The sequence below is a fragment of the Ursus americanus genome, chromosome X (assembly GCF_024610735.1).
Source record: "Ursus americanus isolate L20-20 chromosome X, mUrsAme1.1.p, whole genome shotgun sequence".
NCBI lineage: Eukaryota > Metazoa > Chordata > Mammalia > Carnivora > Ursidae > Ursus > Ursus americanus.
In genome coordinates this window covers 108,221,869-108,244,638 of record NC_142164.1, presented here as the reverse complement: position 1 = coordinate 108,244,638, position 22,770 = coordinate 108,221,869, and the positions used below count along the sequence as shown (strand labels likewise).

General features: G+C 39.3%; 1 protein-coding gene across 3 annotated transcripts in view; it reads left to right on the top strand.

Annotated features, from left to right (window-relative positions):
• The window catches only part of CDKL5 (cyclin dependent kinase like 5), a 198,889-nt gene that overhangs the window by 158,741 nt on the left and 17,378 nt on the right, over window positions 1–22,770 (top strand). For all 3 annotated transcript variants that reach the window (XM_045778028.2, XM_087859815.1, XM_087859816.1), the window contains exons 9-14: window positions 677–866; window positions 5,997–6,077; window positions 10,889–11,040; window positions 16,148–17,114; window positions 21,001–21,102; window positions 21,386–21,491. In XM_045778028.2, coding sequence (XP_045633984.1) covers window positions 677–866; window positions 5,997–6,077; window positions 10,889–11,040; window positions 16,148–17,114; window positions 21,001–21,102; window positions 21,386–21,491 — 1,598 coding nt within the window. The remainder of the gene's footprint in view (window positions 1–676; window positions 867–5,996; window positions 6,078–10,888; window positions 11,041–16,147; window positions 17,115–21,000; window positions 21,103–21,385; window positions 21,492–22,770) is intronic.

Sequence of the window (22,770 nt, the reverse complement as noted above, 5' to 3'; positions counted from 1 at the left end):
TCAGCTCAGTGCGTGATCCCGGCGTTCTGGGTTCGAGCCCCACATCAGGCTCCTCCACTAGGAGCCTGCTTCTTCCTCTCCCACTCCCCCTGCTTGTGTTCCCTCTCTCGCTGGCTGTCTCTCTATGTCAAATAAATAAATAAAATCTTTAAAAAAAAAAAAAAGAAATTGTGTTTCTATGCAATCAGAAGTTAAATAGTACTCAGTGTTTATTGTTTAAGAAGACACGTGAGTCAGTAGTACATTTTAATAGACTGATCTCAAAAAATAGATGAGGTATAACTTTTTGACAGTTCAAGAGCTAAAGGATAATTATCTAGAAAATGCGTTTCTTGGGAGCATTTGATTTTCCAAGTGAAGTGTTAACTCATCAGACATGTGCACTGTATTAGGGTTTATTAAGCCATTCATTTTCAAGATATGCCCAGATGTGAATAGATTTCAACTTAGTGTATACCAAGTAAATTATTATTAAACTGATGGTTTTAGTAGCATAGATTTATTTACTTGTGCTCTAAATTTTTACTTGGATATCCGTAATTCCTTTGTTTCAGCCTCATTTTTAATTCCTTAAATACACAAATTGCTTTAAATCATGAATCTGTTCAAAATAATTTGGAAATTATTAAAATGTATTTCTTTGTTTGCCAAGATAATCTCTCCCTTTGCTTTTCAGAGCTCCTTATGGAAAGTCCGTCGATATGTGGTCAGTGGGCTGTATTCTTGGGGAGCTTAGCGATGGACAGCCTTTATTTCCTGGCGAAAGCGAGATTGACCAACTTTTTACTATTCAGAAGGTGCTAGGACCACTTCCATCTGAACAGATGAAGCTCTTCTACAGTAATCCTCGATTCCATGGGCTCCGGGTAAGAGGCTTTACTAAAACTCCAAATGGAATCAATACAGCAGTATTTAAATCACTATTCATTGCACAATTCATTGTTCATTGCTAAGCTATCTGTTGAATACTGTTCCCTTTCCCAATACAGTGTTTATAATCCCCATTATAATAATTTATTTTTGAATCTTATATAGTATTTGTGAATTTTAAGCAGTAGTCTGAATTTGAAAGTGGGAGATGCTAATGTTTTTCCTAATTTATAAGTTCCAAATTTTCAAACCCTGTTCTAGCATATGCATTATTATACTCTACACTTTGGTTATCTCAGAATGTTTCTTTGTGTAAAGTATTAAGCATCCCCAAAGGTATAAAAATTGTATAAATGACTTGCTTATTTGAACAAACATATTTGTAATGATTTGAGGGAGAATATGAATAGATTTAAAGGTTGTGTTCTAGTTTGTATTTCTTGTCTGTTGACAGTGAAACATCAGATCTTCTTTTCAAACTAGTATATTGTCTTGGGCAGCCTTTTCTAGACTTGCTAACTTTGTACAAAACTTGTTTTCAGAGAATATGCTTAAAAAGGGTCTTAAGGCATAAACTTTCCCCAGATGAGAGACAAGCAACTTGCAGAGGCACCTTATTAGAGTAGCCAGATATAGGCTGCTTTTCTCTTCCATCTACCCCAAAAGCTACTTTTTTAGTTTTCAACTACTCTGGGCTAACATGCCAATTGGTGACCATTGTGAGAACTATAAAATAAGCTCACCGCCATTTCCTTTCTTTCTTAAATGCATGATCCTCAAACCATGTTTTCTTGACATTTGCAAAGCACTTCGTTTTTTCTTTTGACTTTCTGGACCTCAGTCATTCCACTTTGAAGAGCATCCCCTCCTCACACATGCGCACCCAACATGGTGCCTGCTCCTCTCTCTCCAAACTCTCACCGCGCTTGTCTTTCCTTTTCTTTGGCTTCTGTAAACATTTTACGATTTTTCCAGCTTCATGGATTTGGGATTTGTGGCTCCTTCTCCCAGGAAGGTGCTTCTGTTGTGTGGTCCCTTCTCACTTTGTAAATCTCAGCTCCAAGAGTGTCCCCTTCTCTGATGCCACCAACATACTGTCCCCACCCTCTTTCTAGTGTCTCCCATAGCACCATCCTTTTTTTCCCCCATCCTGGCACTTCCCCTGGGTGGTAGTTGTGTTATTTGTTTACTTGTTAATTATTAACTATTGAGTTCTCAACTACTAAAGCATAAACTCCCCAATGGCAGAAATCATCTGTTTTTTCACTGTATTCCCAGCATCTATAGCAGAGCCCAGCACATCTAGTTAGGGACGCAGTGAATACTTGAATGATGGATTGAGCCAGTTTGTGTCATCAGCACTCAAGCTCAACTGAACCTCCCTTCTCTCCATCTCTAATGCTTCTTCCCCCCTTAGCACCTTTTTACCTGAACTATTGATGATCACTCCTAAACACAGCTCTCCAACTTTCTGTCTTCACTTTAGTGTTTTCACATTGCCTTTGGAATAATCTTCCCTCAAACTGCACGTTCAGTTGTATCTCCTTTGTGTTTGAAAGCCTCTATGGGATTGTTTACATTTAAACTCTTTAGGGGGTAGCATTAAGAACCCCTTGCTCTTAGCCCTCCAGCCTTGTCTGCCACTCATTCCCCGTTGCCCCCTACTTGTCAGCGTATTGAACGTCTCACCATTTCCTTGACGTGTGCTTGTACAGTGCTGTATTTTCATTTCTCTGATGCTCCTAGTACTCGCTCTACTTTGTGGAAAGCTCTTGCTCCTCCTTCCCCCAGACTGAGGTCAAGTGTTCTCCCCCCGGGAAGCCCTTCTAGACTCCTCCTGGGAGTGGGTGACTGCCCCTTCTGTGCTCCAGTAGTGCACATTGCCATCTCTTTTGAATAGCTGTTTTCAAAAAATATATATTATATATATATCCTCGCTGAACTGATGAATTCCTTGAGGAAATGATCTATCATATCCACCATTATATTCACAGCACATCTAGAGTAGTGCCTACAAGGTTGACTAGTAATGAATGATTGAATATTTGACCTCAGGATTTTAACAGTAACTTCTGGAACATCAAGCTTGGCCTGCTAGCTGCCTGTTCTTTGCCTGGTTAAACTGACTCCATGCTGGATTGCCTGAAGATTCGAGTGTAAACAGATGTGTTATGGTACCTGGCCTTAATAACTTATAAACTAGCTGAAGAATTAAGACATTTGTGCGTGAGATAATCGGAAAGCAATATAACTTATAATAAACACCTCATTCTTTACTGCACTGCACTGTTTTCTAATACATCTCTCAGTATGGCTGAGACCATGAGAGTGTCAAACATTCGGAAAAGTTAGAAATCATAGTTGGCAGGATTCACTAGAGAAAGATTTATAGAAGATTTGAAATTTGTAATGGAAATGAAGAATGAGTAGCATTTGGATTAGATAGGCCAAACAAAGGATCTCTTCCCTTATTTGTGTGTGGTCCATTTTGTTCACAGACCTCCCCACTAAATAGTATTATCTGTAAAATGCTGGAAAGCACATGGCAACACTGCTTATAAATAACCTTCAGAGAAATTGCTGCTTCCATGACACTTTGATTTTTATAAACTCTAATATTTTTACAACTTAGTCTGAACGTGTTTGTGGTATTTTAACTAAATTAGATTAATCTTTTTGGAGGTTTACCAATGTCATTTGAGGGAAATGTCTTCCTTTATCATTTTGTTGGAGGATATCTGCGAAAGGTAGCTAAGCATGTAGAGTGTGGAAACTGAAACTTCCATGAGATACAGACTCACCGGGGACCAGTCTAATGTTACTGGTGTTTTGATTCAGTTGTGTAGACATTGGAAAGTCAACAAGATGTTGCTCTATTGCTTTATTTTGAAAAAGTAACAATTGATGTCCCATAGTAGGGCATAGACTCTGGAGTTAGACTGCAGGAGTTCAAAGCCTGGTTCCATATTTCCTAAATGAATGACTTTGGCAAGTTTCTTGTGCGTCTGTTTCTTCATGTAGAAAATGCTGATAACAGAATTACTACCCTTTGGGTTGTTGTTGTAAAGGTTAAATGTTATCTGTAACATGCCCAGACCAGTGCCTAACACATAGTAAGTGCTCGCTAAAGGCGTACTCTCATTGTATTGTATTGTTCCAGTGATTAAGAAAGAAAGAAAAGCTACTCATTGGGATATGATTTAAACTTTTGTGCTTGAGTTTTGGTTATTTGTTCAATTATCACATGAGAATGGTAGAGTTCATTCAAAAGCATATGAATTAATTTTTTTTAACTTACTTTGGTCATTTTTTATCATAGTATTTTTAATCCCTTTTCACTCTCTGCATTAGTTTTCTTATCATTGAAATGTTACTTCTGAAGAAAGAAAGGGACATCTGGTAGCATAAGATAGACCTTATAAGCAAAACCTTAATTAAAATGTAGCAGTACAGGTTGTTTATCACATCACAGCATGACAGGTGTCTCTCTTTGGGCTGATATTTAATACTCCAACAACATCCAAAAGAACTTCCGTTGAGAGAGGTGCCTAGGTTCAGAAAGAGTGTGGGTTTGGATTATAGACCTGGGTGCAAATATTAGTTCTGCTTTTTAATTATGTAACTTGCCTTGAATCAGTTATTTGAACTTTATGATTGTCACCTTCTTCATCTCTAAAATAAGAATTGCTAAAATGTCTTGTATAGCATCGCTTCTCTCTGTAATTAGTTTTAGATTATTGCCTGTGTGTCTGTGTTTAGTTCACGTTATTCCTTCTACTTCCTCTGTCTTGGGTGCTGTCCTACTTTTCTCTGTCCTCACATTTTTCTTATCTTTCAAAACCTACTTCAAATATTATCTGTGGATTCTTTTTTTCTCCAGCTGCAAACCACCTTGGTCTCTCCTTTTTCCGAGCTTCAAGTAGAATTTTTGGCTGCACACTTCAGTGCTGATTGCTGTTCCAGCCAGACTGTGGGTCGCTTAAATGCATGGTTTAGGTCTGACCCATATGCTGTGATTCCTGCCGTCCCTAACACAGTGTGCGGATAATGTCATAATCACAACTTAAGTGCCTAGTTTGAATTTTCCTTCACAACTAGTCTTCACATCCACATATTGAACACGTTTAAGGATTCTAGTACTTTGAAATGCTCTTATGTTGGTATAAAGGAAATATGTATTTAAAAGCAAAGGAACCTTCCCATTGTGAGGGAGTACATGGCATTGGGCTCTAATACTTTCTCATCCTTAGATGTTGCAAAATGCGAGGTGGCAGAGAGGACAGAACACCTAAATAAATTTGACCTCTTCTCATTTTATTTAAAAAGGCATTTATTAATTTAGGAGACTGTTTGCCTTCTGTTCCAACTTATATAAAGGAAGGAATTGAAAACAGGTCGTTAAAAGAGTATTTTAAAAGCAATGTTAGAACACGTGTCTGAATCCACTATTGCTATTTCTGTGGCCTTTCAAGTACTGGCCTCTCTGCCTTCTCTCTCTCTCTCTTTAAGATTTTTATTTATTTGTGATAGAGGGAGAGAGCATGAGTGGGGTTGGGGGTAGGGGGACGGGGACACAGGGAGAGGGAGAAGCAGAGCAGGCTCTCCGATGAGCAGGGAGCCCAACACAGAGCTCAGTCCCAGGACTCTGGGATCATGGCCTGAACTGAAGGCAGCTGCTTAACCAGCTGAACCACCCAGTCACCCCTTCTCTCCCTCTCTCTCTCTCTCTCTCTCTCTCTCTTTTACTTCTCTAATTTTCAGGAGTAAATGATGTTGTGAAAAAGGCTTAAGAATTGTCTGTGTAAGCAGACAAATTCTGTATAAACTATATTATAACTGAACTGTCTATATAAACAGTACTGTGTAAACTGTATAGTCTCAAATTTTTACAGTTAGGTATGTTTTACATGCTTCATTTAATATCCTTTTTCATCTGTACATTTTCCTGTTATTTAACACCCAGTCTTATTAATCTATACCTCAAATACATAGACATAAAAGTACTAGACATATGAAAAGAATTTGACTTTGGCACTAGGGCAGTAACTTCTGTTCGTTACGCTACCTTTTCCAGCCCTTTTCCGTCCCCTTCCCCACATGCTAACACTCCTGTCCTGTTCTTCCAGTTTCCAGCTGTTAACCATCCTCAGACATTGGAGAGAAGATACCTTGGAATTCTAAATAGCGTCTTACTTGACTTAATGAAGGTGGGACAAGTTGATGTTGTCTGTATAAAATGTCTTTCGGTTTGTGGATTTTTTTGTGTGTGTTTACATGTGACCAGAGCCTGCTTTTGTGAAATACATGTATTTCGTTAATAGATGTGTAATAGGGAATAATGGGGGACTATGTTATATTAAAAGCATGCAATTTAATTAAAATAGCAGTACCTACTTCTGTAACATTCCGTGTAGACAGGACCATGAGATACCTCAGTTATATTCCAAAAGTGGGTAGAATAATAACGATTTAAATATAAATAATAAATAATTTAAAAATTTATTCAGCATTGAAGAGCTGCTTGGGCATAGCGTTTCAAAACAAATCTTAAAATGAATGTTGACAGAAAAGAGGTTCTGAATTTTTTTTAAACATGATATTTAAGGCCTCTCATAAGATTATTTTGTAAGTGAACCTAGTTCTGCTCTTTTTCTAACTTGGCCTCTTCTCTCCCTGAGGATGTGGCTGTTTCTGGCTCTTTTTTTGCCACAGCAGAATCACTGCTACTACCACACCTGAGCATGCCTCCTCATGCTCCTGTCCCTATCTAGAAGGTTTTCCTGCTCTGCACAACTGGAAACATTCTCACAGTTTTTTATTAAATCTTTTTATACCCATTAGACAGACAGTCGCTTGAGTGAGAACCAGTTTTTCCTGTTTCTCCAGCTTTCCTTGCAGCCAGCCAGTGCATAAGCTCGTGCTGGTTGTTCGATACTAGATCTTCAAAAAACGCTTGTTAATGGATCAATTTTATTTTATGCCCATTTAGTTTATTGTTCAAAATCAGAGCAGGTTACATTATACACAGAGTCTTTAAAGGTACACTTAGCACAGTTGGAAATTGAGAGCATTCTCAGAACTTTGCTGTGCTTTAAACTATGTTCCTCCCTGTCCTGAGGAACACTGCAAATTGGTGTGGGGGCAATGGTGGGGGAGGGGGCACGGCTTTTAGAAAGGCCATATACCACATAACCTTTTGTAGAGAATCACAATATTCATTTATTTATGAAGGCTTTCAGAAATCCCATAGTAAAGAAGCATTTATGTCTTGCTGAATATTTCCCAAATTTAATTAAATACTGAATACTTCTTTTAAAAAAGTAACTCTACAGTACTGGTGTTCTTCTGAACACAGGTTGAGAGATGCTGTTAAAAAGATAGCCCTCAAGGGTCTTTCATGTTAATTAGGCATAAATTATCTCTTGAATCTGTTGGATTTTGTCAATATGTTCTGTCATACAATCAATATCAGGGCTTAATGATTTGGTAACTAAAAAAATGTAAATAGAATAAAGAACAACTGAATTAAATACAATTTCATGTTTTTTGCCTTTTGTCTTTTTTTTTTAAAAATAACAACTTTTCTTGGTTAAATCATTACCAAGTCTAATTACCAAGAATCAGTGTGGTACCTCGTAAAATCTAGCATAGATGAAAGTACAAAGAAAACTGGACTCTTTCTGTATTGATACCAATTTGGAAATTAAACTAATTCCTATTTAGTATATTTAGCTTCAGATTTCTTTAACGTTAAGTAAACATTTTTATTGAAATGTATATTCATACAGTATGCAAATTATCTATACATTTCAGTTAGTTTTTAGAGTGTAAACATATCCATGTAATCACATCAAGACCAAGATAGAGAAAAATTTTTTTTTTAAAGATTTTATTTATTTATTTGACAGAGATAGAGACAGCCAGCGAGAGAGGGAACACAAGCAGGGGGAGTGGGAGAGGAAGAAGCAGGCTCATAGCGGAGGAGCCTGACGTGGGGCTCGATCCCAGAACACTGAGATCACGCCCTGAGCCGAAGGCAGACGCTTAACCGCTGTGCCACCCAGGCGCCCCAAGATAGAGAAAATTATTAACACCCCAGAAGCCTCTTCAAGACCCCCTCCCTGACTCTACACCCCTGTGCCTCCCACTCCTGGAAACCACAATTCTGAGTTCTCTCACCAAAGATTGATATTGCCTTGTTATTGATTGTTATATAAATAGAAGTATTCCTTTTGTCTTTTAGGTATTTTTAAAATGAATTTGAAAAGTACATAATATTATTTATCCTTTCATGAAGAAATGTATTCTCTATGCTATTCCCTAAAGCAGAGTTGTTAATTTTGTCCATATATAAGTACCTAAAATGGCCATCTCATCCTGCATCTGTTTATACATATTAGCCATTTTAGAGGGGATACAGGTTACCAGAATTAATCCAACCTATGGTAATTTATATAGACTCTATTTTAGTTTTTAAAAAATGTTGTTTTCTTCCCCTAAATACTGAATTTTGAAGCTATTCACTCAGTGAGTTTTATATTTTCCTCAAAATGACCTTCTCCTTTTAAGTAATTTGAAAATTAACAGCTATATTTATGAATATAGAAGTAGTTCTTTGTGTGTATATGCAGTAATTTCTACAGTTGATAATCTTAAAATAGCACTTTGATGCTAGTAGATATTTGGCTTATGAAAAGTCATGTATTTCTAATTTAAAATACTACTCAGGAGCCGTCTTTTCTGTTTTTAACTAGTATCATACATTTGAAACCATTTTGATGTTAATTGTTTTAACTGCCAGTGAGACCAAAATCATTTTTATATAGCTCCACAGTTTTTTATTTTCTAAAGAGGAGGAAAGAACTGAAATAAGTTTAGAATTTTGTCTGAGTCAGCATGAGTGTAAATCCACTTGCATGTAAACAGTGGCTTGGGTTACCAGAATCCTTTGACCCAAAGTGAATGTTTCAGTGTATGGTAGGATCAGACTTCAAATTTTCTGTGGTGCTAGGTTAAAGGTGGTTGTCTGAAATTGAATTCTGGCTCAGTGGGAGGAAATCTGGCTTTGTTCTCACTGTTCAAATGGATCACAGAGATTAACTGTGGGTAAAACCAATGAAAGTGACCTAGAGATGGATTTGGGAATGCTGGAATTTCAACATTTTTCCTTTCTCTGAGAGAAAATGCTGTCAGTGAATTTTGCTGTGAGAATATCATCACAGCAGATTCCAGTGTGCTCTACTGAGTTGTGTTAGGTTATGTAGGTTTATGTTTTATATATATTTGCTTAATTTGTCAATAAAATTATTTTAATAATGATTCACCTTTGAAAATCTTATCCAATTACTAATAAGATAAGTAGTATTAGAAGAAAACATTTTAGTTATTAAAACATCTACTATGTGCAACATAAAAGGGTTAGTTACTATAATCTAAAAAGAACACTTAAATTAGAACGGGATGCCTGGGTGGCCCGGTTGGTTGGGCGTCCAAGTCTTGATTTTGGCTCAGGGTCCTGGGATCCAGCCCCAGTCTGGCTCCTTGCTCAGCGAGGAGTCTGCTTGAGGATTCTCTCTCTCCCTCTCCCTCTACCCACACCCCAAATAAGTAAGTAAACCTTAAAAAAAAAAAAAAATAGGACAGATGCACAAATAGAAAAATAAGAAGGAATATAAGTAACCAATAAGCATAAAAATATTCAACCTCATTAGTAATCACAGATGTGAATTAAAACAGCTATGAGATACCATTTATTAAATGTCTATAGTTTACAAATAGTAAAAAAAAAAAATGATAATGCCTATTGCTGATGAACGTGCCAGAAAATTGGTAGATTCTCAGTTGCTGAGAAGGAGTATAATTTCAGACAACCCTATTTTTCAACATAGAAAATACTCCTCAAAAGTTTAACAATCCATCTCTGGGAGTTTATCCTATGAGAGGGATCATGGATGTATGTAAGGATTTCAGGTGTTTATCATAGCATAAATTATAATAGTGAAAAACAGCAGTCATCTAAATGTCCAACAGTAGGAGACCAGTTGAATAAATTGGTATATCCATACCACACACTTCTTTAATCACTTAAAAACATGTTGTAAAGTTATTTGTTGTAGTATTTTCATAATAATAGCATAAAGGAAACAACTAAAATGTTTATCATTAGGGAATTGCCAAAAACAGCCTAAGGCATATCCATAGAGTAAAAGCTCTTCACCGATATGCAATGATCTCTTAAAATCTAATGTCCAGTGGAAAGAAAGTTAAGTGCAGACCATTGTGTGTCTCCTACTATTTGGGTAAAATACAAGGAACAGACAGAGATAGGTACTAGGTACAGAGTATCTATGGAAGGATACACAAGAAACTGATAACATGGGCTGCCTCCCAAGAGGGGGACAGGAGAAAGATAAGTGTATATTCTTTCATGTGAATATATACTTCTTCCAAAATATATTTCAAGTGTTTAAGTTAATGTTGTAAAAAATGTTTTTGATTAGTATGTGAAAAATGCAGGATCCACAACTTACATGTATAACATAAGCCGGATTTTTATAAAAGAAAATCTGTATATACGATATTCAAAAAAGGGCTGGGAGGGCTTATTCCCAGAGGACAACAGTAGTAAGATAATGTGGTAATTTATATTTTAATTAAAAAAAAATTTTTTTTTAATGATTTTATCTATTTGAGAGAGTGAGTGAGCACGAGCAGGGGAGGAGCAGAGGGAGAAGGAGAAGCAGAAACCCCACCGAGTAGGGAACCTGACATGGGGCTCCATCCCAGGACCCCAAGACCTAAGCTGAATTCAAACACTTAACCAACTGAGCCACCCAGGTGTCCCGACAATGTGGTAATTTAAATAGTCCTGATAAAAAAATTTTTTGGACTAAACTGTGTTTGCTAGATATTTTGAAATGACCATGCATTTCCTTTATAAGGAAAAGAAATAAGGTTTTTTATTACAATTTAAATTTAACTTTGTAATGTTCTTTCTGATCCTACTTTGTTTCCTAAGAATTTACTGAAGCTGGACCCAGCTGACAGATACTTGACAGAACAATGTTTGAATCACCCTACATTTCAAACCCAGAGACTTTTGGATCGCTCCCCTTCAAGGTCAGCAAAAAGAAAACCTTACCACGTGGAAAGCAGCACTTTGTCTAATAGGTAAATATTCCCTTTTAAGGAAATACAGATGCAGTGTTGGTCTTACCAAGTAGGTGGAGGAGGTGGCTGCTTAAATGATGCAATTAGAGAAAAGAAGGAAAGCCCTCTTTATTCAAAAATATCTTCCTTATGCTTATTACATGATTCAGAACCACAATTAAAGAGTTGTGTGGGTCTTAAAGATTTTCTTCTCTTTAACAAGTATATGATGAAAACCTATGCATTTCGTGGGAAAGTTAGCTTAGGTTAACAACTAAGGGGGTTTCTAGCCTCATGAACTAGAAGATTCTGTGTAAATGGGGCCTATGCTTGATGCTTGGAGGCAAAGGGTAGGTGAGGGCAAGGGGATTTCTGGAGGGAGAAGAGGATGCCAAACACGGGTGGTTAGGAGGCCACCTAGGACAGTCTTTGCAACTGAACCAAGTAGATTTGGCTCTATTAGAAGGCTCTTATGTTTTTGTTGTTCTTTTAATCATTGAGTTGAGAAGTTAGTTTTTCGTAAGAATAAGAACATGGGAATAGTAAAGTCCGTTTGGTAGATAGTGATTAAAATTGGTGTTGCTTAAAAATTTTCAGCGTAATCTTAAAAAAAAAAAAAAAAAACCCACCTCTATTTTGGGGGTGGGGAGCTGTCTTCCCTCCTCTACCAACAAGCTTGTCTTGTCATCTGGTGTTGCCCAGACTCTGGGGTTAGTAAGTTGTTTCGCTCATCTACTATTAAAAGAGAAACAGAAAATGCTAATTCTTATTATGAAGCTTTTTGAATATAAATTTTTTCTCCTTTCACTGCAATTTTCTCTCCACATAGAATAATTGTTATTAATGTATTGAAATTTGGCAAGCCTGAGACCTGGTACTTTTTCAAGAACTGTGAGCATATCCATAAATTGGCAATAACTATTTATCCTATTTTCTCTGCCTAACTGTGATGGTGTGATTGTGTTAACTGGATTGTTTTATTTGTTTGGTTTTTTTTTTTTTTTTTTTTTCAGGGAGGCCTATGAGCAGATTCAAATTCTGCTTAACCAAGTTTGTGTTCACTGTTTGTTTCCATGAGATTTTAGTACACTAAGGAATAATAGTCATCATGTAGTTACTCTTTTCCATTTGGGAAGTTCACATTATACCTCTGTCTTATCTGGGATCACTTCTAGTTCGGGTACTTTTGTTTCCCTTCTGCCTTAATTATCACTTGACTCCTCTAGTTTACATTTGCAAAGGGAAAGGATCCCAAGAATATAAAGTTCAGTGGACTGATGATAAGTCTTTGCTTTGTGCTGTAATGATTAGTGGTATAACCCGTATCGTGAAAGGGGGCCTGTGTATTTGTCCTCTAATGACTTCGCTTGAGAGATCCCCAGTGGGGATCTGAGGCTTTCCCTGGGAACCCTTTTTAGGAATCTGTCAAGGAGGATGTGTGTGGTGATAAAGCTGTAGTTTATGTGGGTCTTCAAGGAGTCCGCTTCAAATCTTCTTTTGAAGTAGACAAGAACAGAAATGATAAGTAAATAAAATCTCTGGAAGAATTTGTTTTTAGGTCTTAATACTGTAGAATTCTAAGAGAAAAAGTCCTAAGTAGTTTCTTTAGGAATGTTATCAACTCAGTTTACATGTATGTGGAAATGTCCTTTTTTCTACACTTGTCTATAGTTCATATTTCCTCTATGGAATCCCTTCTTGTTGGGGACACTAACTCTACACAGGCCATGGCTAACTCAGACTTCCCAGCACTATTGTAGTGGTGTTCATAGCGTCGTAGCTGCCACTTATACACTCCGCTGCCCCGTCCCTGAGACACATTCACACATCGTCTTTTATTGTCCAACTTCTTGTCTGTGTAGAAGAGGCAGTGGACTCTGGCATTACTTTGCCCTGCCTGAGTCTCCTTCAGACTGTCCTGAGGTTCTCCTGACCTTAGACATGGTGGGATGGTGTTTCAGCCTGCCCTGCCCTCTCACCAGTTCTGCTTTGCCATCTTTCTCCATAAAAATGTAGCTTTGCATCTTTGATATTTACTTTGAAAAGTTATTTTAACTAAAGAGATTAACTATCTGTCTTGCCAGCCATTTCAGAAGGGTTTATATATAAAATCCTCTTAAGTGCTTGGCAGTTTAACACAGATTCCTTACAGTTATGTGCCAAAGAGATCTATGGAATTTTCAGAACAGTTTTTTATTGTTGTGCTTTGGCAGAACTCCACTTTGAAGACAATTTGATGCCCTTTCTACTTAAGAATTATGTGCAAAGCTCAATGGCTTCAAATTAATACTAAGACAGAAGCGTTCAGAATAGCGGTTTAGGCTCTTTGTACTTTTATGAGAAACCTAACTCTTTGATAAATGTTTCTACCTTAACATTATAACCTCCCTTTTCACATTAGAAACTGTATCTTACATTGGTATGAATTTGTTCTTCCTAACATGTAGGTTTGCTTTGAGAACAGTATTTTCCAATAGTTTCAAAATCTTCAGCAGCTGTCTTCACTCTTCTCTGTCCTTTTCTCGTTTTCTTTGGAGCTTCGGGCATTATACAACATCTGCGTGTGTTATCTCTGCTATTACCCTCTCTAGACCTGAAGGAGAAAGGGGAGGAAGTAGGAATATGAGAGACTAGGGGAACCAGGCAGGAGGATCCACCACATGAGAGCTATAATCTGGACAGACACAGCTGTGACCTGAGTTAGGGTGCATGCTGGGAAGCACTAAGGAAGACAGCCCCCAGCCCCTTGCATTGCTAAGTGCAACTGGAAATTAGGTGGCAAGGGATCCCGGGTGATGCAGTATGCAGCATTAGACTCCTGAGGTCCTGAGTGGGTCAGAGCAAAATGGAGAAAAGATTGGGGGTTGGGCAAATGGAGATAACCAGCACACTTAGATCTATTTATGGGTCAGACTATTTGCATATTGTTGTTTGGGTTTTTGAAAAGTTGCTTAGGTATTTTAGTTACCAAGATATAAGCTGACAAATGACTATGATGGTTTAAAACCTGATGCCTTTAGGATGCCTGGGTTGCTCAGTCAGATAAGCCTCTGCTCTTGATTTTGGCTCAGGTCATGATCTCAGGGTCCTGGTATCGAGCTCCATGCTCAGTACAGAGTCTGCTTAAGATCCTCTCCCTCTGCCTCCTCTCCACTGACATCTCGCCAGTGTGCTCTCCCTCTCTCTTTAAAAAACAAACAAACAAACAAACAGGAAAAAACCAACCTGATGCCTTAGGATATGATGACTGCCCTTTATTGATCTGGGGTTAGAGTCAGTTGACATCATTTAACAGAAGGTGAAACTTTTGTTTCTTTTTTATTTTTAAAAATTAATTAATTAATTAATTAAGAGAGTGTGCACAAGTGGGGGGAAGGGAAGAGGTAGAGAGACAGACTTCCTGCTGAGTGCAGAGCCCCACATGGGGCTCGATCTCACGATGCTGGGGCCATGACCTGATCCAAAATCAAGAGTCCGACATTTAACTGACTGAGCCACCCAGGTGCCCCGAAACTCTTGTTTCTTTGTAATTTCTTTCTAGGTCTAGGACCTGCTATTTATTTAGTTAGCTCATATTTAAGGGACCTTATTTGATGTTGCAATTGTAACTGAACTAGGAGAAATTAGTGAGTGCATTTAGGAGATGAGGCCTTCCACAACTGTTACAGGGTTGCTTGGTATCAGATACTTTTTTTTAACATTCTGAAGTGTAGGAGGACCGGAAAAGAGCCCTTACCTTTGATGTCTGAGCAGTGGATTCTTTTTTTTTTTTTTTTTTTAAGATTTTATTTATTTATTTGACAGACAGCCAGCGAGAGAGGGAACACAGGCAGGGGGAGTGGGAGAGGAAGAAGCAGGCTCCCAGTAGAGGAGCCTGATGTGGGGCTCGATCCCAGGACTCTGGGATCACGCCCTGAGCCGAAGGCAGATGCTTAACGACTGAGCCACCCAGGTGCCCCTGAGCAGTGGATTCTTAGGGAAAATGGGAAGGCATAGTTTCACAGATTACCATTATACAGACAAAAAATGTGATTTTTCTTCCAGTTAGTGTGTGATGGGAACAAAACTCCCCCATGTCAAACCCTCTTTAGCAATAGCAATATTTGCAGCAGAATTTTCTGAATTCATAATAAAAAGGGAATTGTGTAAATTATTTTTCATTTAAAAACATTCTCCTATCTCAAACTATAATTTGGTCCTTTAAATAGTTGCAGTCGAACAAACTGACCTTGCCATGAGGTCAGTTTTCAGCTTTCCAATAGAGGACGAGGTTTTCCTCTGGATTTATATTTTGTATTTTAAGCCAGGTAGGAAATGAAGCTTTAAATCCTAAAGAAGGCCTTAGTCAGTTTGGAATAATGACGTGTGAGATGGTGAAGAAGAGAATAAACTGTGTCTTCTGGAGAGAAATTAACTGTCTAGATCCACATTCCTGTTTAGGGTACAAGGAGGTATCTGAAGTACCCCAAAAGTATTGTCACTTCTCTAAAACATAAACCTTGATCATCATGTTTTCCAACAAAGTTTACATTTGGTTTTAGAGTGTCATTTTCTTTTACTGAGTATATTGCAAGAACTCTCATTCTTTAACGATACAGACTAAAGACAAAAGAATACTGGTGTCTGTATGTGCTGTGAGTATGTATCTCTGAAGCAGGCATTGAGTTTTACAAATAAAAGGAAAGTTCAAGGAACAGCATGACTTTAAAGTCTACATGTTGCCTCTGACATTCAAGGATTCAGAGAGTTATAAGGAGTTCATTATAGCTTAGCTCTCTCCTTCTTATCAGGCATTCCGTAACAAACACTCATGTGAGCACCAGCATAGCAAAAACACGTTTTCCCAGAGTATCAGTCAGAAATTGTGTTGGCAACAACTTAGTTGAACATTTAAGAATGTCAAAATCATTTTGTCAGGACCATTGCTTTTGTTGCAGAGTGACTTGATCTAAGCAGCTTACTTTTAATGGTTACTTGTTATTTGTTGGCACATGTTTGAATGAGTTAATGTGTTTAGTCTTTGAGGTGTTTTAAGGGTGTGTGCATGTGTGTATTTTTTTTTTTAACAATACTTTTTGTGTGTCTGCTATTGAAGGAAACTGATATCCTTCTTTTGTTTTTAACATAGAAACCAAGCCAGCAAAAGTGCTGCTTTGCAGTCTCACCACAGATCCAACAGCAAGGACATCCAGAACCTAAGTGTGGGTCTGCCCCGGGCTGACGAAGGTCTTCCTGCCAACGAAAGCTTCCTAAACGGAAATCTTGCTGGAGCTACTCTTAGTCCCATGCACACCAAAACCTACCAAGCAAGCAGCCAACCTGGGTCTACCAGCAAAGATCTTACCAACAATAACATACCACATCTTCTCAGCCCAAAAGAGGCCAAGTCAAAGACAGAGTTTGATTTTAATATTGACCCTAAGCCTTCAGAAGGCCCGGGCACAAAGTACCTCAAGTCAAGCAGCAGATCTCAGCAGAACCGGCACTCATTTATGGAAAGCTCTCAGAGCAAAGCCGGAACACTGCAGCCCACTGAAAAGCAGAGTCGGCATAGCTACATTGACACTATTCCCCAGTCCTCTAGGAGTCCCTCCTATAGGACCAAGGCCAAAAGCCACGGGGCGTTGAGTGACTCCAAGTCTGTGAGCAACCTTTCTGAAGCCAGGGCCCAAATTACAGAGTCCAGTACCAGTAGGTACTTCCCATCCAGCTGCTTGGACTTGAACTCTCCCACCAGCCCAACCCCCACCAGGCACAGTGACACGAGAACTTTGCTCAGCCCCTCGGGGAGAAATAATCGAAGCGAGGGCACTCTTGACTCACGCCGAACCACAACCAGGCATTCTAAAACGATGGAAGAGTTGAAGCTGCCTGAGCACATGGACAGCAGCCATTCCCATTCTCTGTCTGCACCTCATGAATCCTTTTCTTATGGGCTGGGCTACACTAGCCCCTTCTCTTCCCAGCAGCGTCCACATAGGCATTCCATGTACGTGACCCGGGACAAAGTGAGAGCCAAAGGCTTGGATGGAAGCTTGAGCGTAGGGCAAGGAATGGCGGCCAGGGCCAACAGCCTGCAGCTCCTGTCACCTCAGGTACAGCTTGGACCTTGACTGGATCTGTTGGTTCATCATGGGAAGGTGGTGCAGGGGTGTGAGTAGGGTCAGTCTGCAATTTTCCCTACTGTAGGAGGTTGTGCTTTTTTGATAGAATGAGTTTAGGGAAGCAATACTTGAAGGACAATCTATTAAAAAAATTAATTATTTAAGGCCCACTGTTGAGTACTCAAGAGAACTCAAAAAAAGTTGTTTTTAGAAATCTGCTTCTTAAGTGTTCCTTTCTGGCATGTTTTGTTGCAAGAATCCTATTTTGATTTATTATAGAGTTCATAAGTTGTATGGGATAGGTTTTAATTTTCTCAAAATTTGGTGTGATTTGTAGAGATTTTCTCTGATTTTTCCAGACCACATTTGCTTAAATCAGACCCTTTTACTTATACCTTACTCGATATTTTCACTGAATTGAAAAATTTCAAATTTATCTAGAACTATGGGTAAATTTCACTTCAGGCCAAAATAAATGTTAATTTACAGTCTTTTGGATTGTTTTTAAATCTCGAGGCAATGTTTTTATCCTAATGCTTCCTCCATCTTACTGGTTTTTCAAACTCTAGAACTAACAGTAACCTGTTTAAAAGAAGTAGCATTCCTACAACAGAACACGTGTTTTGTAAATTATATTTTCATGATATGGAACATTCATCTGCATCAAAGAAATGAGGGTGGAAACAAGCCAGTGTCAGAAGGAGAGAAGAGTTTCATCTAGGGAAAGTACTCCTCTTTTTGAGAATATGAAAATAGCTTCATCAGACAGTTCTGTGTCAGAACGGCAGAAACTATGGATGAAATATGTAATGGGAGGTTTAGCAAGATGGGTGCTGAAGATGGGGTGGAGATTGTCAGTAACGGAGCAGTCGGTGTAGCAAAGTAGCTAAGAGCTCAGGTTGGGAAACCAGGCTGACCAGGGTTTGTGTCCCAGTTCTGTAGTCTGCTTCAAACAGTGTAAATTTGGGAAAGTGATACAATCTCTCTTTGCCTCAGATTCCTCATCTGAGTCATGTTGTAAGGTTTCAACATGGTGTATAAAGTATCGTGCCCTGTGCCTGGCAGAGTGTCGAACACATTTTAATTGTTGCTGCTTCTGTCATGGTGGGGGCTGTTTTCTAGACATTTAACACACTCTCTCGATGCTAGGTGCTCTCAGACACTCAAAAGAGTCTGAGGTAGGGCTCTTGCCCTTGACAAACTTATCTTCTCTCAGGGAACATTAAATTATACATGATAACAATGAAATAATTAAGAAGCAAATTACTATGGCACTGGCTATAAATAGGAGTTGAGAACAGGGAAAGATCATGAATAGGAGCAGTTAGAAATGGCTTTGGGAGCAACTAAAGGTCTTGCTCTGAGCTAGGATATAGAGAGAAGTTTTGGATGGCTAAGGAATGAGGCTGTGTTCAGGTATTTACTGAATGAGGCACCATGGTGGGATCTCCGGAGAAAGATGAAAAAGGTGTGGCCCCTGTCCTCTCGGAGTGCATGATGGGGCACACTTGACAGGAATCGGTCGTGGCGATACTGTGAGGCTGTGTGCCCACACTGCGCCAGCGCCAGAGGCGAGTGTGCTGTAGACAGAGAGGCACGGCCCTGTCCAGGCAGGGGTTGTGGAAGGTCCCATGTGGAGACGGCATCTGAAAAGAGATTTCTGGGGCTTAACTAGGGGGAGAAAGTGGAGTCGGCCTTGGAAAGGCTGGCAAAGAGGGCAGAAAAGAGGAGGAGGCTAATAGAGACATTAAACAGCATGGTGTGTTGTGGGGATTGCAACTTGTTCCTCGTTGCTGCAGTGAAAAATGCAAGATTTGAGGTCACTTTTGGAGTAAATCAAGCATGAGGGGAGGGGAGTATGTTCTATAAGTCAGTGCTGGTGGGAAAACAAATAGTGGATCTTAAAGACTCTTCAGAAGTACAAACAGCAGGATGTGTGAATTGAAGGATTGAATACAGGAAAAAGGATGGCTTCAGGCTTCTTTCCTAGGAACTCCTTTTCAGAGTAGGAGAAAGGACTTTTGAAATCACCTCATTCAACCCCTTCATTTCATAGATGAGTGTGCTGAGGATCTAAGAAGTTAGGCGGGTTGCCCAAGTTTACCCAATTAGTCCAAGACAGAGCTAATTTACCCAATTAGTCCAAGGCAGTGTCTAGGTCCCTAGGCCAGCATTCTTTGCACTGTATCATGCTGACCTGTTGAGGCTGAAGTGACCCTGGGCCCCTAAGCAGAGCTGTCCTCTATGAGGCTGGAAAGACTGGTGCCCAGGTAAAGGAGGAGGAGTGGGAGATGCATACTTGCAGATGGAAGAGATGGCACATGGCGGGAGATGCCATGATTGGAGTCAGAACAGTGGTTGGAGGAGTCCCTCTAGAGAAGAGAGAACCTCTGGGGCCTAGAAAGATCTCTAGAGCCTGGCAGCTGCCCATAAACATTAGATAGAGGTCAAAACCAGGTAAGGAGTGCTAGCATGCAGCGTAGTGTAAATAGAGGAGATGTAAGAAAAATAAAAAGCTGTAGCTTGGAGAAAAGACAAATGGACTGGTTCTCAGAGTTCCAGAAAAAAGACTGTGAACATGGTGGAGATAATTTAATTATAAATGCTTACTGTGGGCTAAGCACAGACCCAACTGTTACAGAATTTTAAATCCTGTTCGGGAAGTACAGCTCCAAGCTGCAAGATAGTACAAGTTTAAAGGCACAGAGATGGCAAATGGCTTGAGAAGTGACTAAAGCCATGAGTAAGTGATGAGAATCACCCTCCTATAAAATATTGTGGCCACCTTCAAGAGGAAGGGGACAAAACTAGCACTGTCACTTAAGAGTTTAGGTTAGATATAAATCATTTGTTTTCTTAAAGACTTTTCTAGGGGGCTTTGTAAAGTATACAGGTGCTAAAATTCAAATGAGATCTTAATCACAAATTAGGAAGAAGAGAGGCTACCTCGGATGATTTGCTGCCCAGAATATTCTTTCATAGTACATTTGGGGAGTAAGGGAGACAGAGAATCCTATTTAAAGTTTAAATAAAATGTTTTTGATACATCACGTAAGGCTCAACATGTGACTCTCTATGTATAATCTGCAGATACGCAATGCAGCGAAGTCCTCCTAATGGCTTGGCAATTTTGTTCCTTAATCTTGTTTTCCTTGAGGGTAGAAGATGCCACTTTTCTCCTTAGTGAACACTATTGTGAAACAAGGCTGCTCTTAGCTTGTGTCTTACTTCCTTGAGGGAAATAGGCAGTGTCTCCTGAGATGTGTGCTGTCCTGATCATGGTTAAGAAAACACATGAAGTACAAGTACTGTTATCCTAGAGAAGATTAAGAAAACTTGAAGTACCTAAAATTACAGTAGTCAGGGAATTTTAAGACAAATGATTAAGAGTACTGATTTGCTTCCATGATCTATCCAAAGAACATTTGATTTCATCTGAATCTGCCATTTAAGTTCTTAATGAAAAATAATTTTGGATCTGCATAGTTCTTTTTGGAAAAATCTGCTAGAGAAATTTTAGATTAACTAATAGAATCTAATTAGAGTGCTGCACAGAACCATGACTATCTAGATATTAGGAAGATAATTTTCTTTGTTTTTAATAATTAATTGAACTATTTTCAGTGTAATTCTTTCCCTGCTTGCCTTAACTTTAATGAGAATTTCACTTTCCATCTGTGTGACATTTGTTTGAATTATTTTACATTCATCAGATGATTCAATCTTTTATGGGACAATTTGTGTTTTAGCCAACTAACATTTTTTATTTTAGCTGGTGAAGGTACTAATTATGCCAAATAAAGCCCATGGTGATTTAGGTGATTTTCATCCCTAGGAACAGGACACTCTTATAAATCCTTTTAAATTTGACTTCCAGCCTGGAGAACAGCTCCCTCCAGAGATGACTGTGGCTCGATCTTCCGTTAAAGAATCTTCCAGAGAAGGCACCTCTTCATTCCACACAAGGCAGAAGTCTGAGGTCTGAATTCTCCACAAGTTGCTAACTTTTACGATAAAACTTGTCTGTAAAGAGTTGTCATGTGATATCATTACAGCCTGTCTTTTAAAATTTCTTCATAACTAGTCTCCCACAAATAAACTGGCTTATAGAGTTAAGTAGTTTTCCTTGTGCCATAATTCTAAGTTTTCTCTTTAAAAGATCCTGGAGTAAATTCTAGATCAGTTACACACTATTCTAAGTTCATAGGTCACATCATCATTGCCCTGTTGTTAACTTTTTATAAACCTCTTTCTTGTCTCAGGGTGGAGCATATCATGACCCCCACTCTGATGATGGCACTGCCCCCAAAGAAAATAGACACCTGTACAATGACCCTGTTCCGAGGAGAGTTGGCAGTTTCTACCGAGGTAAGCCCAGCCCCGAGCACCCACCGGGGTCCTCTCTCTCTTCCCCCTCCCTGCACCTCCAGCCCATGCCCTCCACTACACTTCACTGCCTTGACTTCAGGTCCCTGCCATCCTTGTCTGTGCTGTCGCCTTCCAACACTTCTCCCTGCTTCGGATCTTGCTGTCTTAGTTCAGGCCCTCATGGCTTCTGACTTGGGTTCTTTGAGTAGCCTCCCAGCTGATCTCTCTATTTCCCAAGGTTTCCATCAAACCAGTCCCTGGAATGATCCATTTGAAGCTGTGTCCTGGCCGTCCCACTCATTCATTCAATTAAGTCCTAAAGTATTTATTGATGTCACCTGTGTGCCTGGTGCTGGTCTAGCTTAGAACATGTCAGTGAACAAGGCAGCCAGAGGTCTCCACCTTCATGGAGCTCACATTCTCATGAGGAGAAAACTACACTAAATGTAAGAATTATGTAGAGTAGTAAAAGATAATAAATGCCAGAAGGCAAAAATAGAGCAAGGCAACCCACTGTCTGCCCCCAGTCTTCTGTCTCTCACCTGCTGACAGTCCTCCGGTGGTTTCCCATTGACATCACAACAAAATCTGGATTCTCTAAGATGACTTTCCAGATATTCCATGCCCTGGTCCTTGCCATCCTCTGTAGCTACTGTTCCTCCATCCTGAAATGCTTAGATAACTTGTTTTTGTTCCTCCATCCTCCCCCTGCTTGGATAACTTGTTTTTGTCCCATTTAAGGTTCTACTTTGAAGTTCTCTGCAGTATGATGTCTTCCCTGTCCACCCAAAGTGAAATGTTTTCTTCTCTGTTCTACCCATGGTTCCTTGTCTAGCCATCTAACATGACACAGACTACATGGTATTGATTCTTTGTCTGCATTTCTCTCTCTCAAGGTTGTAAGGCCCTTGATCATGTTTTCCTCTTTTACCTTCATTGACTAGCACACTGCCTGATGGTTTCATAAATATTTGTTGATTGAAAGGAAATCTTCAAGTGTACTTGCACAGCCTTAAAAAAGTACTTCGATGGTTAACTAACAACTAAAACAGAGGCTTTGGAGGCTGTATGGATTTAGGAGATGTTGACAGAGAAAGGCATCCCCTTTGAAGAGCTATGTAGCAATAGAGTGAGAGCCCCTCCAGAGCTCTAGCCCCTGGTAGGGAGACTAACAGCAAGCCCACCAGGGTAGGGGCAAGGTCAGGGTGTTTCAGAGGCTCAGCTTCTTAAAGCCTCCTAAGAGTCATCACCTTCCTTCTACAGTCGCCCTCACCCACAT